General features: G+C 34.5%; 1 protein-coding gene across 3 annotated transcripts in view; it reads left to right on the top strand.

Annotated features, from left to right (window-relative positions):
• LOC111044220 (multidrug resistance protein homolog 49) overlaps positions 1-14,572 on the top strand; it is an 88,314-nt gene that overhangs the window by 51,937 nt on the left and 21,805 nt on the right. For all 3 annotated transcript variants that reach the window (XM_039438727.1, XM_039438729.1, XM_039438728.1), the window contains exons 10-18: positions 931-1,120; positions 3,322-3,543; positions 4,464-4,589; positions 5,992-6,192; positions 8,783-8,991; positions 10,668-10,816; positions 12,376-12,488; positions 13,198-13,335; positions 14,404-14,508. In XM_039438727.1, coding sequence (XP_039294661.1) covers positions 931-1,120; positions 3,322-3,543; positions 4,464-4,589; positions 5,992-6,192; positions 8,783-8,991; positions 10,668-10,816; positions 12,376-12,488; positions 13,198-13,335; positions 14,404-14,508 — 1,453 coding nt within the window. The remainder of the gene's footprint in view (positions 1-930; positions 1,121-3,321; positions 3,544-4,463; positions 4,590-5,991; positions 6,193-8,782; positions 8,992-10,667; positions 10,817-12,375; positions 12,489-13,197; positions 13,336-14,403; positions 14,509-14,572) is intronic.

The following is a 14,572-nucleotide window of genomic DNA, read 5'->3' as shown; positions in this document are numbered from 1 at the left end:
TAGATTATTCGCAAACCAAATTGAATAACAAAATAACACTCACTAATCATTTAAAATTGTCAAATAATGAATAACTTTGAAAATGATGATATACTCTAGTTTAGAATTATTATCATATTGTCATAACAACTAATCAGATTATTTTGATCAAGTCGATTAAAATTTCTAGATAATATTTTTCGTTGATGATTACACAGCTGGAAATAATTCTGTCTCCCTCCCACACACGCATCTTCTGTTTCGACAGACGACGAAATTATCATCTGTTTTTCCAAGGATGAATAATTGTTATCCTTTTCATGTCCTTCAGCGAGTTTTCCCAGGGATGAGACCTAGTGCAATCGAATTTTCATATCATAAACCTACTATGTTTCAAATTACGTGAAAATCGTTAAAGCCGTTTTCGAGATCATAAATAACCAGATAAACAGATATAAAAATATAAACAGATATACAGAAATTGCTTGCTTAATATAATAGGATATAGAGATGCATAACAATGTGTTCTGCTGGACAGAAAAATATTACCATTGACTCATATGGAAGTGTTAACTCATTCCAACAATGAAATATGTGCCAATAGGAACTAATGTTAACCTTTTTTACCCAGCACAATGGAAATCAAAGCTGCTCCAGTCTTACATGATAATAAAATATCATTTGATTCATATCAATGAATGAATCAATATTACTTGACTAAATATAGGACCGTGAGGGCGAGACCATATTAGGTGTTTTCCAGGCGACAATTAATCGGATAGCTTCCTGCCCTGCCGACTCGTAAACGCCTAATATGGTCTCGCCCCAAGTGTTTGATCCGAGCATAGATGTGATACCGTACATAATAATCTACTGTATGACTATATTCTTATTCGCTATTAAGTTACCTCGTATTGTAGGATATTTTTATTTCAAAACTTCAAATTACAGATTCGAAGAAGAGCTAGAAGACTCGAAGCAAGTGGCTATGAGAAACGGTATCTACACAGGACTGGGAACTGGCATAACGTGGGCGTTGGTATTCTGCTCTTATACTCTGGCATTCTGGTATGGAACTCCCCTGATTTTGGCCGATAGATACAAGGAAGACAAGGACTATTCTCCAGGAGTTCTAGCTATTGTGAGTAGAAAGAGTTAAAGAAATTATAAGTGAAAAAATTGTGATTTTTCAAAAAATCATTTCTGCTTCTTACATTTCTTGCATACTCATATACATTTCTTACTTCTTAAATACGGTATTGTAAATGAAAAATTTTAATTTTTCAAAAAACCATTTCTTCTTACATTTTTTTTACATAAGTTACTCATAATATAGATTCCTCATTTCTCCTTAAATTTCATAACAATATTAGTTCGAAGATATATAGTATGTTCATTGAAAAAAGCATCCTCCATGAATAAACCCTAGTGTATATTGAAATAGTTGGAATGAGTCCTACAATAATCTGCTTAATTTCCCAAAGTCTCAGCTAACAAGCATAGTTTTTTAGCACAAGTCAACTGGATTTCTTGTGTTGAAAATCTAACAATATTTATGTTGTTTTTCATTACTTTTTAATAACTTTGCTGTATTCTAGAAACTGTGTTTCTAGACTCGAGTGTCCAGACTACAACTTCAAACACGGTTTGACACTTGAGTCTAGAAAAACAGTGTCTAGAATACATCGAAGTTCTAAAAATATTCTATTGTCAAACTTCAATATTATTATAAATAGAAATAAAAATAAAAATCTCAGTACCCTTTTTCAAATTCTTTTATCACAACATGTTTCAACATTGATGCCATTTTCAAGTGATATACAGGAAAGAGACAATTCCATATTATTCATTGTGAATAAACACAAAATTTGAATCATCAATCAAAACCAAGAGTTATGCTATAGGTTTTTAAAGATGGACGTTGAAAAAACGATTGCAAATGATCTCATGTAGCCTCCATTTGTTGACCGTTTTTAACGCCAGGCTATTCCATGCAGTACCAATAATTAGTACCGCATAATTGCGTAATAATACTGCATAAAAATGTATTCTTATTCATATACTCTTACTATGCACCTTAGCATATGTAAAGAAATGCAAAGTTGGACTGTAAGCTACAGTGTTGTTGTTCTCAACAGCCTTGAGTAGTAAAATATCTAGAATGTGTGTTTAAATCATTTCCTAATTGACTACTTATTTTTCTAGTCTACTACTATAGTTCATAGTATATATCTGTTCATAGAAAGGAAAGACAAAAAAATGTGTACGCTTGTGTGAGTATGAATTTAATAATTACTCATATCAACTAATAATAATATTAATTATTATAATAATAATTTTATTATATGTAATAAAAATTATATTATTACTATTATTATTAATTATTTTTTGAATTCAAAGTTTTGACGATTTTCAGTCTAGTTAACATAAGATAAAAGTGTCGTCAAAAATGGTTCAAAAAAGAATGAATTATTGTGTGGTCCACGTTATAATGGCGGTGGAGAAAGATAGAAGAGCAACGCTGCCGATCTTCGGTCTTGTCAATGCCTTCTATAAACGGTAGATGATACACGTTTATTAATGTAATATTAACTGTTTACTCTCGTTAAAAATAATCAATTATATTTTTTTCAATAGTTTCATAATTGATATGAAATATTTTCATTATTAATTCTACATTGTTAAAAGACGATCTGGTAACAGAGCAAAGCGAGAAAGAGAGCGCTATCCGCTTATTTGTTGAATGAAAGACAAGGATAGTAATACCATTGCTAATCAAACACTGCCATTATAACGTGGACTCACTATAGCAGTGCGTCATGGAAAGTGGAATCGATGAGCTAATATAATAGCTGAAATAAGTATATAATGAGTATGAGTCATGAGTATGAGCTGATGAGTCATTACTTATGGTAGGTACTAACGCAAGCGCAAACTTTATGCTTCGTCTCTCCTTTCGATGATCAGACTATATTAAATTTGATTCATCTAATTAATAATACAGATGAAAATGAAAGAAGATGGGATGCAAAGGTTTAATAATAATTATTATTTTATTAAAGATAGATATCAATGTCACTCATATTATTATTTATTGATATTCATTTTGGAAAAAAAACTTGTAAATGGCTTGAAAGCCAAAATTAGTTATTGTGTTCTCGTATATAAGTGTTCATATAAAACATTTTGAAAAAAGGGTAGGCTACTATGAAATCATTTCTTCATTAATTAACTATTCAAGTATAGTCCTATTGAAATACTTTATTATTCCTATTAATTTGTTGATCCTATACTATCCAGTAATATTTAGAATATTGTAATAATTTTGATCTTTTGTTCTAGGTGCTATTTGGTGTGACAATTGGAGCAATGAACATCGGTTACACATCACCCTACATTGAAGCATTCGTGAAAGCTCGTAACGCTGTGGTCAGGGTGGACTCAGTCATGAGTCGAAAATCTAAAATAAATCCATTCTCCCGTCAGGGAAAACGGCTGTCACGATTGGGAGACATCGAGTTCAAAGATGTGTATTTCAACTATCCGGCCAGGCCTAACGTCAAGGTTTGTGAACATTTTAATCCAAATTAAGGTTAAAAGCAGTTTTGGGCAAATGCCTGTTGTTTTTCACCTGGATTATATTTGCATTTGAATAAATACATAATTTTTAAAATCAACAAGATTTACTATATTTGACTCATTCGATTCAATTTACAATATATTCACTTAGAGTTGGAAAAGGCTGAGAAGAAGAAAAAGAAGAGGAAGAATAAATTTTATTGAAAATATATTCTTGAGAAAAAACATACGGTAGCCCAATTCAGCACTCATGAATATTTTCAAGTTTATAAATTATCACCCAATAGAATGATTCTATGAGCTCCATGAATTAGAAATATTACTGAATTCAATTCTATTAGTCTCATGAATTAGGGTATGGTACTGAAATTGTTTCCAATGACTATTATACATTTACTCATATATTTTTTCCAATTTGAAGTATTCAATGCCTTGCCAGAAATATGAGGGGTTCTCAGTCACTTGAGTCATTTGAATCACCCAGAAAACTGCTGCTACTGCAAATATTGACAACAGATTAAACAGCTAGATGAATAATTTTTGAATAATAGCGCTCATCGAATTTTCATCCAGCTGTTTACTCTGATGTCAATATTTGCAGTAGCAGAAGTCTTCGGGGTGATTTACAGCTTTTAAGTTGGATTTTCGTTTAATAATAATTATTTGAATTAATGTTTTAGATCATTATGAAAACGTTTTGTATAATTTTAATGTAATAAATATTATCTGTTATTATTATATGTATTGAATTATGTGTACGATGATTGTCAATGCTATTCTAAATAGCCTATGACATCTATCATAGCTAGATAAATAAATATGTGCTTTGTAAAAAATGTATTTAATCTACTATATGAATCCTAATATCTTCCACTCATTAATGACTCTATTGTGGTTTTTTACAGGTTCTACAGGGATTGAACTTGAAAATAAAGGAGGGAGAATCAGTGGCCTTGGTTGGATCCTCTGGAAGCGGGAAGTCTACCACTATACAACTACTGGAGAGGTTCTATGATCCTGACAGTGGAATGGTAAGATGAAAATTCAAGAACATTTTCATACAGTTTTTGTATTGAACTCAAATGAAGAATAGCGTCTCCCTGGCTAGAGGTGAAAGAGGCTCCAGAGTAATAGATGCTCCTGCTCCTCGTGTGAAAGACTCCATTTAAATCAATGCATTTTGATGATGAGAGCCATCCTTCCTCTCTTTGGAGCACGAGCCACGGCTCTCTCCAGTCATATCTCCTGAACGGTGAGGAATTTTGCAAATTTGATTCCAGATTCGTGTTCCTCGCATCAAAGACCATAAGATCACGAAGTTTGAGCGATTTTTATTTTTCACAAAAATTGAGAAAACCCATCGTGAAACACACTGAAACAAAAAGTATCTCATATTTGGCTGAAATTTGCACCATAGATACAGCTTAACCTGAGAAATGTCGGAGCCAAATTTGGCACCCCCAGCTACTATACAGAGTGAGTTGTGAAACTTGCAAATTTTCAAATGGTCATATCTCCTGAACGTTAAGGAATTTTGCAAATATGATTCCAGATTCGTGTTCCTCGCATCAAAGACCATAAGATCACGAAGTTTGAGCGATTTTTATTTTTCACAAAAATTGAGAAAAACCAAATCGTGAAACACACTGAAAGGGGCCTTACAGTGTTGCTTTAATTGAGGATTTCCACAATATCATCAGACGTCTACGAATAATTTCAAAATAGTTCTTTTAAAGTTTAGATTGGAAATGTATTACTTGTGTTGAAAATTTAAACATTCTTTATGAACACATTTTCTCAGAAACTTGGAGTTAACGGCCTTTTAATTTATGAAAGCATAATTCAAGACCAACACACACCGCAACAGACGGACGTACAGGAGGAAAAATCAAACGTCTGCAAGCACACATGATTAGATACAGACATCTACAGACATCTGTAGGTATCGGGAGGTATTGTCAAGAGGTAGGATATAGCCTAATAAGTTATATAGTAGAGAAAAGATAGGAGAAGAAGAAGAAGAAGAAGAAGAAGAAGAAGAAGAAGAAATCCCATGATATAGGACGTTTATGTACCAAATTCCAATGTTAACTCACGCCGATAGTCAGTTGTGAACCAATGTGACGCTGGTGGTCTCTCATACTGTGCCGTTCTTACACTCTCACACGGCCAGAACAGTATAATAATTGACAGTAGTCGGTTTGAGTTAACTAAAAATAAGCTTGACATTTGGAACATGGAACGACCTTCTTATGCTATCTTTTCTCTATGGTAGGAAGCAAGTGAAAGTGATAATAGAAAATTGAAATTTGGAACATAAACGATGACCTATCCCATGGGATATCTTCTTATGCTATCTTTTCTCTATACCATATAGCTTACTATTTTCTCATCTTCTTATCTTTAAAATTAATTTTTGTACATCTTTTGCAGGTTCTGATAAACGGCACGGACACCAAGGAGCTGGAGGTGGGTTGGCTGCGCAGTCAGATAGGCCTGGTGGGGCAGGAGCCAGTTCTGTTCAATGCCAGCATAGCTGAGAACATATGCGGCGACCTGCAAGTCACTCATGAGGAAATGGTCGAAGCAGCAAAGAGTGCTAATGCCCATGACTTCATTGTCTCATTGCCTAAGGTAGTTTATTCAATTTCAATTCATTCAATATCATTTAAACACACAAGATACAGTACACATATACAAGTGAATATATGCAATATATCGGCAAAAGAGTGCTTCTGCGCATGATTTCATTGTGTATCTACCCTAAGGTGATTACGATATTTTGTTGTTTCACTACATATTTATTCATTTGACATTACAGGGTGGGAGGATACAGGGAAGCCCCATCTATCTATTATTTTATGATTTACTAGCAGGTAATCTGTGCTATGCAAGGGTATAATTAAAAACTTGACCTACTGAAATCTTGGAGAATTTTGAATGAGCCTCTAAACATCCTCGGTTAATTAAGAAATTGTATGCAAAATTTCATGTTAATCAGTCCAGTAGTTGAGACGTGATGATGCGTCATTCGTGAATTTCCTATCCCGTACGTGTATAAGCCAAGCCTCTCCTTTATTATATTACTAGCAGGTAACCCGTGCTCCGCAAGGGTCTAATTTATAAAGCCTGACAAACTGAAAACATCTTCTGTAAATGAAGAATCTTCATGCAAAATTTCAATTAAATCAGTTGAGTAGTTGAGACGTGATGATGCGTCATTCGTGAATTTCCTATTCTGCACATGTATAAGCCAATTCTTTCCTTCATTATTATAGACTAGCAGGTAACCCGTGCTCCGCAAGGTTCTATTTTAAAACTTGCCAAACTGAAATCTTGAAGAATTGAGAATAGGCCTATAACAATTCTCGGTTAATTAAGAATTTATATGCAAAATTACAAGTGAATCAGTTGAGTAGTTCAGACGTGATGATGTGTTATTCGTACATTTTCTATCCCCTTCGTGTGTAAGCCGATTTTTCCTTTCTTATATTATAGATCTATATGACATTACAGTGTGGGAGCATACAGGAGAGTCCGAAAGGTTTAGATATGAGGATGGAAACATAGTGGAGCAGCGAAGGTAGCTTCAAGATTGAGAGTGTTGAATGTGATGAAGCAGTGTGTGATATCATAACCTCAACCTTGGACAACATCAACATTTTATCAAAATTTTTGGAGAGAAATAGTACAGGCTCAGCCTAGTTTTTCATCCAATTTCATAATTATATCATGATTGTAGCACTGTGTACAATAAATATTAATGAATGAATGATGCATGTATTCAAACAGGGTGCTCACCTCCACCCCCAACCTGCCAGAATAAATCATTGTTTCATTGTTATCTACACAGATAAATCCAATTTAATTCCCTCCATTTTTCCCTCCTTCTCTTCACCCTTCTCCTCAAATTCATTCTCTTCCTCTTCTTACCCTTCTCATCTGCTCTATCTCGTTTCCTCTTGACAAACTGAAAACTTGACGTTCTGAAATCTTGAATAATCTAGAATAGGTCTAAAACTATCCTCAGTAAATAAGGAATCTAGCATTATGCAAAATTTGAAGTTAGTCAGTCCAGTAGTTCAGACTTGATGTTGTGTCATTCGTGAATTTCGTATCCCGTTCGTGGATAAGCCAGTTCTTTCCATTATTATTTTATAGAAGATGGGAGTAAATCAGTTTCAATATAGCTCTGTCATTTGCTGAATATTTCTACAATGTTTAGAAAACAACCAAGTCAACCAAGGAGTGAGACAAGGGTGTTGTTTATCACCCACTTTATTCAATATATATCTTGACCAAATTTTCCAAAAATGGAAATGTAGAGTAGGTTTAGGAATAGAACTTGAAAAGAACATTCACCTGAATGCATTGTTATTTGCTAATGATTTTTGAATAGTGCAGGACACTGAAAATGACCTCCAAAGATCAGTTCATATTCTCAATGAAATAGGTCAGAAATATAATTTTAAAATATCAACTAAGAAAACTAAAATTATGGCATTCAGAGGGAAATATCCGGTCAGATCGAAAATTGTTATTAACAATACAATGTTGGAACAAGTATCTCAATATACATATCTAGGAAGTGACATTAGTTACGAAGATGAATTAGATATTGAGAAGAAAATAGGAAAGTTCCAAATGATATGTGGAAATATCAGCAGGACTTTGGGTAAAATAGCTAGAACAGATACAATTATGAAATTTTATAAGGTAATGGCCGCTCCAGTCCTCCTCTATGGTAGTGAATCACGGGTTACTACGAAGCCACATGGAAGTAGAGTGCCTAAGGCAGCCGAGATGAGATTTCTCCGAAGAACCAAGGGATGTGACATAAGAGATCATTTCAGGAATGAAGATATTAGGAAAGAATTGAATATCTGCAGCATGAATGAAAGAGCTACGGAGAATCGGCATCAATGGAGGGAGCATGTTCAAAGAATGTCAGCTGAAAGAATACCATTCAAAGTCTATAATTATCAGCCAATAGGCAAAAGAGATGTTGGCAGACCACGCAAGCGGTGACAATAATAGCATTTTTTAATGTTTATTTAAATAATTGGCTAGATGTGAGTCGGAACCGGTTAAAGCCTAGGCCTTGTTTGTAAGAAGATGTTCAGAAAATCATATTAGTTTAATTCTCGAGTCATCAATTGATATTACATATTAAAATAAAATATTACATTATGTTTATTAGGATCTATTTGTATTTGTTTTGCAGGGCTACGACACAATAGTGGGCGAAGGCAGTTCGCGGTTCTCTGGCGGACAGAAGCAGCGAATCGCGATCGCGCGTGCGTTGGTGCGGAAGCCAGCTGTGCTGCTATTGGACGAGGCCACCTCTGCTCTGGATGCCGAGAACGAGGTCATTGTTCAGGCCGCCTTGGAGAGAGTGTCTAGGGGGCGCACCACGCTTACTGTCTCTCATAGGTGACCAAATTGATCTAGTTCTCAAATTATACACTGAGATAGATAATTAAAAAGGAGAATAGAGTTTATACCTTGTCATAGCTCATAGAAAAATAGAGCTGGTAACCCAGAGAAATAGAATTGGTAACCCAATTCATCTAGTTTTCAAATTATACATTGAGATTGATAATTAAAAAGGAGAATAGAGTTTATACTTGTCATAGCTCATAGATAAATAGAGCTGGACTCCCACACACTAGTGACAGTGAAAGGAACCGGCCCAGTGGAAATATAATTTGCTTGAGTTCTGATTGGTATGATTCCACTGAGCACGGCCTAGCGAGTGTGAATAATCCCACTTGAACGTATGTGAATAATATTCTCACTTTTACAGTTTCACTGTCACTGGTGTTTAGAAATCCCACTTTATACTAGCAGGGCTCAGTTACACAAAAGCAAATAAAATAGAAATATTGTTTCTCAAATTCGTGACAAAAGTCTCTTGAATATCAATCAAGATTGAATTCCACAATAGTGAAAGGTTTTCAAGTGCCAAAAAAGTGTGTGGAAGATGAAATTTGTTGAATGAAAATTGATATTGTGGAATTTTTCCATAATTGAAAAACTACCGCTGAAGATTTGCTGGTTTCAGCACGAAACTGCAGTTCTGTATTAATGTCTAATAAATAATGTGGATGTGACAAAATAAAAGTGTGTGGAAGATATATATGAGCATTATAAAAAATAACTTAGATGCCTTTGTCAATAACAGTGAAGGCTTTTCTCAAAAAGATTGGTTGGGTACCTGGCCATGTAGGCATAGGAGGTAATGAGCGTGCAGATGAGCTTGCTAAGCGGGGTTCTAGTATGCCATTCCTTGGCCCAGAGCCGGGCTGTGGCATAAGTAAAACAACTGCCTTCCACACAATAAATAAATGGTCCAGGGCCACACCACCAGCAATGGCAGGGTCACCCTGGCCAAGCACTTGGCAAAAGACTGCTGGCAGACGCAAGCCCTCGCTTCACCAGGTGGCTGGTGAGTCTGGGTAGAGGTCAGGTCAAGCAGTTGATTGCCCTGATAACTGGACATAGTCACTTCAGGAAACATCTCCACACAATTGGACTCACAAATGAAAGCCAGATGTGTAGGCTTTGTAATCAGTCTGAAGCATAGCATAAGCATATCATACTGGATTGCGAAAGTCTTGGAGCTAGAATAAGGGCTCTGATTGGCTGCAAGCAACCAGGTGAGGAATGAAATGTTGGTATGGGGAAAAAACTCCTGGACCTTGTAAGGACACGGTAGTTGGTTTGCCTAACTAACATACTTTTGGGACACACAATAAGCTTTCGTTGACGTGTGAGGTTCTTCGAACCTTTGGATCTTTGAATCCGTCCCTTCAAAACGTAAACATAAACATTCTCAAAAAGATTGGTTCTCGTGGCATTTCAAGTAGGCTACGGTACTGCATGTATTGACCTCTCTAAACAAGGACTAAATGTATTTTTCACTTAATGAGTAGTGTTTGAAATATTTGAGTTTGAAATATTATCAGCAATTTATCTGGTTTGAAACAGTTTATTTCAGGATACAAGCAAAATATGTTTGAATAGTTGATTCTAAGGAGAGAATTTAATTCAAATTTGAAGCAATATGATTGATTGATTGTTTCTGAGGGAAGAATGTATTTTTGTAGGTTATCAGCGATCCGCAACGTTGACAGGATCTGTGTGATCCAGAATGGGAGAGTGGCCGAGCAGGGCAGCCATGATGAACTCATGGAGAAGAAAGGCCACTACTACCATCTCGTTTTTGCTGATGCTGCTCTCAAACAGTGGAAAGAATGTACGTACCTACATTATACCATACAGAGAAGATACCGTTAAAATCTTGATTCATACAACAAAAATAATGTATTATTTGTCTCTGTACATTCATCTATTTAAAGATGCGAACATACTTATGCCCCAAGAACATGCACATTTCTTTTTTCATCAGCTGATTCTATGCTTATTATAACTGTACATGTACAGGATACAGATATAATAAGGTTAGAATCAACTGATGGAGAGTGAAATGTGCGTTTTCGTGGCGTATAAGTCTGCGCGATACTCTATAATGATATTCACTTTCAACTGTCAGCACTTATGAATAACACCAACGCTTCCCATTCACATTGATTCACACCCTGGTCCACATTGATTCTGGTCTAAGATTCAACCAATGCTTGAAGCATTCGTCACTAAAACCATCACTCGATTGCAAACTTTGTAATTTTTTGATCAATTATCTGTGATCACCAACTAGAATTGAAGTTATGCTTTACTGTTGCAAATCATGAAGCAAACCAAAATCTTCCAATCATCAGTTTTTAAACAATAGTCTTCAAGATTGTAAAGTTCTGTCAGTAATTCAGTACTTTAGCTCATTTTATTAATAGATGGATAGATAACTCTCTGAATAGAAGAAAATATATAGAATATATTGAAGAAAATATACCATATTGCAATAATTATTGAAAGCTTATACTATATATCTAATATATAAAAGCGAAATGGCACTCACTGACTGACTGACTCACTCACTCACTCATTCACTCACTCGCATAACTAAAATCTACCGGACCAAAAACGTTCAAATTTGGTAGGTATGTTCAGTTGGCCCTTTAGAGGCGCACTAAGAATCTTTTGGCAATATTTTAACTCTAAGGGTGTTTTTAAGGGTTTGAAGTTCGTCTTTTAGCATGTATATTCATCTTCTCCCAATCTCTTAATATAGTTGAAATTTCCGTATCATATGTTACTATAGAACTATAATCTAGATAGAGTACCTCTTCGAACAGTTGTTAACTGGCAACTAAATTAATAATTTTGTCAGGTTGACATTAAGTTTAGTTGACTTTGTTAGGTTGGCACCAAGTTGAAGATTTAAATGCATTTATCGCGGAAAAATTGATTGGGCACTGCTACTTCAATCCTGGGAATAATTTATTTCACTAGCAGTCAGGCTCGCTTCGCTCGCCATATCCGTTTAGCCACCGTTTAGTCTGGACCCCCGACTGGATTGTCCTTACATATGATAAAAATGCCCAAATGAAAAATGCAGGCGAGCGAAGCGAGCCTGCTGATCTCATTCTTGGACGATCCAGTCGGGGGTCCAGGGGGCGGAGCCCCCTGGCTAGACGGATATGGCGAGCGAAGCGAGCCTGACGGCTAGTTTTTTATATTTCTCGTATTATTCAATGACTATAATATTTACTGATGAACAACATTTTGACTGCCTTGTTTTTAGACATAATTGTCTTATTTTCCCTTGAATTGTCAACTGCCTTGAATTAGGAGATATTATTGTGTTTTCCATGATGAAGTAATTTTTATTATTGTTTTACTTGATTCTGTTTTCAGTGACAACTGGAGACTTCAATGAAGGCCTAGACAAAACCAAGAATGATGCCGATGCCTTAGAACCACCTGATCTTCAAGTGACATCACAAGATGGCACTGATCAATCAACAAAGGTAGATTATTGATAAACTAGTTTTATTTTTAAGTGAATCTTACTTATAGAGCGTAAAAAACTTATATTTTTATATAGACTATAGTGATCGATTCCTTTATTATGATATCTAGGTAGTAAGTAAGCTATCAGTTAACTCTTCATTCAATGTATATTAATAATATTATCACTATTCAATTAATGACACAAAAATTTGAAGATGATTTGATTAGTTGAGAATAATTGTGTGTCAATTAATGTATAAGATAAACAATATATACTTGTCATACATGACATCAAAACCTATAAAATGATTTGACAGATTGACATAATAACCGACAAAAACGATTGAAAGAATATGGACCCCGGAAACAAAATTCAAAATCTATTTATGTGAAAAACCATGCAGACCTTGACTCAGCCAACTCACTTTTGTTTGTAGCCTACAGCATGGAGCTTAAAATCATAATATTATCTCCAAGAAACTCAATATTATAAAAACACATTTTATCTTTACACTTTGGAGATCTAATCGCTTAATCAATTAAGACTAGATATCCAACTCGCAAACTAATATTTCAAATTAAAATTCAATGGGTTTTGATATCATGTATGACATACTACACTGTGGATTAGTCATTTTATGAATGTATTGTGGTGAATAAATTTAATTGAATGACTATTTTCTAACACTATTCCACTCACTATAACTATTTTGTTTCTGTTTGAAGACTGAGCCAGCACCTTGGAAGAAACTAATAATGCTGAATAAACCAGAAGCAGGACTTATAATGCTGGGATCACTTGGAGCATTTGCCATGGGACTTGCATCGCCTTTCTGTGCCGTGCTTTATGGAACTTATATTTCGGTAAGTGTATCCCGAAAATGTAGCTTTAAAATAAATAGATGAACTCCAAGTGTAGCTGTGAAATACTTTAATTGGAAATATTCAAATAATAAATTGTGCAATCGAAAGGAAGAGATCAATAGTCTATCTCGATCTTGAATTTTAAGCCCTGCTTTCCAATGATTTTTCTGCTCTGCTAGACAGGGAAGAAAACTATTGTTTGTTATGGGAGTGTTTACACATTGGCTTATAAAAATGTGTGAATACTCTCATAAGAAAAAAATGGCATTGAAGATTGTTATCAGAGAATGATGATACTGTATCATTCCCATGAAATCATGAATGAATAGAGATGTGTCTATAGTGAGGTCCTTGTTATAATGGCAGTGTTTGATTAGCAATGGTATTGCTATCCTTGTCTATCATTCAACAAAGCGGATAGCGCTATCTCTTTCTCACTTTGCTCTGTTAGTTTTTTAACAATGTAGAATTAATAATTAATTGACAAAATATTTCATCTTAATTATGAAAATTCATTATGAAATTATTGAAAAATATTATTTCTTGATTAATAAAATATAATTGATTATTCTAAACGAGAATGAACCGTTAATATTACATCAATAAACCTGTATCAGCTACCGTCTACAGAAGGCATTGACAAGACAGAGGATCGCCAACGTTTTTCTCCTATCTTTCTCCACTGCCATTATAACGTGGACATTACTATAGTCTATAAGCTTTGAAAAATATTCCACACACCTTACTGTAAAATAAATTCCATACAATTCAGTCTATGTTAAGTATCGACAATTTTGTAACCACATTGTTTATTAACCATTTTTATGCCATTTTTTCATAAATTAATAGTGTATTTGTATATAAATTTAAGTAAATATGTTCGTAAATGAAAAAATTGGATCATACAAGAAATATTTAGTAGCCATATTTTGTTTAATGAATAAAACGAAACGATTTAAAAATGATTCTGCATAAATTCACCTCCAATTTTTATAATTATTAATAGACTGTTAATTAAATGATTATTCCAATTCCTCAAAATGTTTCATAAGTTTTCTCTTATTGTAGGTTCTTGCCCTACCAGATGATGAGGAGGTTATAGCTTCAGCAAATTGGTATTCATTAGGTTACCTGGCCATAGCTTTGTTGGTGTTCATTTGTGTATTCATTGAGGTAAGAAAATACTCATCACTTTATTCATTTATTCATTTTTGCAAATTTATCCATTTGTTATAAA

This window comes from Nilaparvata lugens, chromosome 12 (assembly GCF_014356525.2).
Source record: "Nilaparvata lugens isolate BPH chromosome 12, ASM1435652v1, whole genome shotgun sequence".
Classification (NCBI taxonomy): Eukaryota; Metazoa; Arthropoda; class Insecta; order Hemiptera; family Delphacidae; genus Nilaparvata; species Nilaparvata lugens.
The sequence above is the reverse complement of the archived record's forward strand: the minus strand, read 5'-3'. Positions and strand labels throughout refer to the sequence as shown.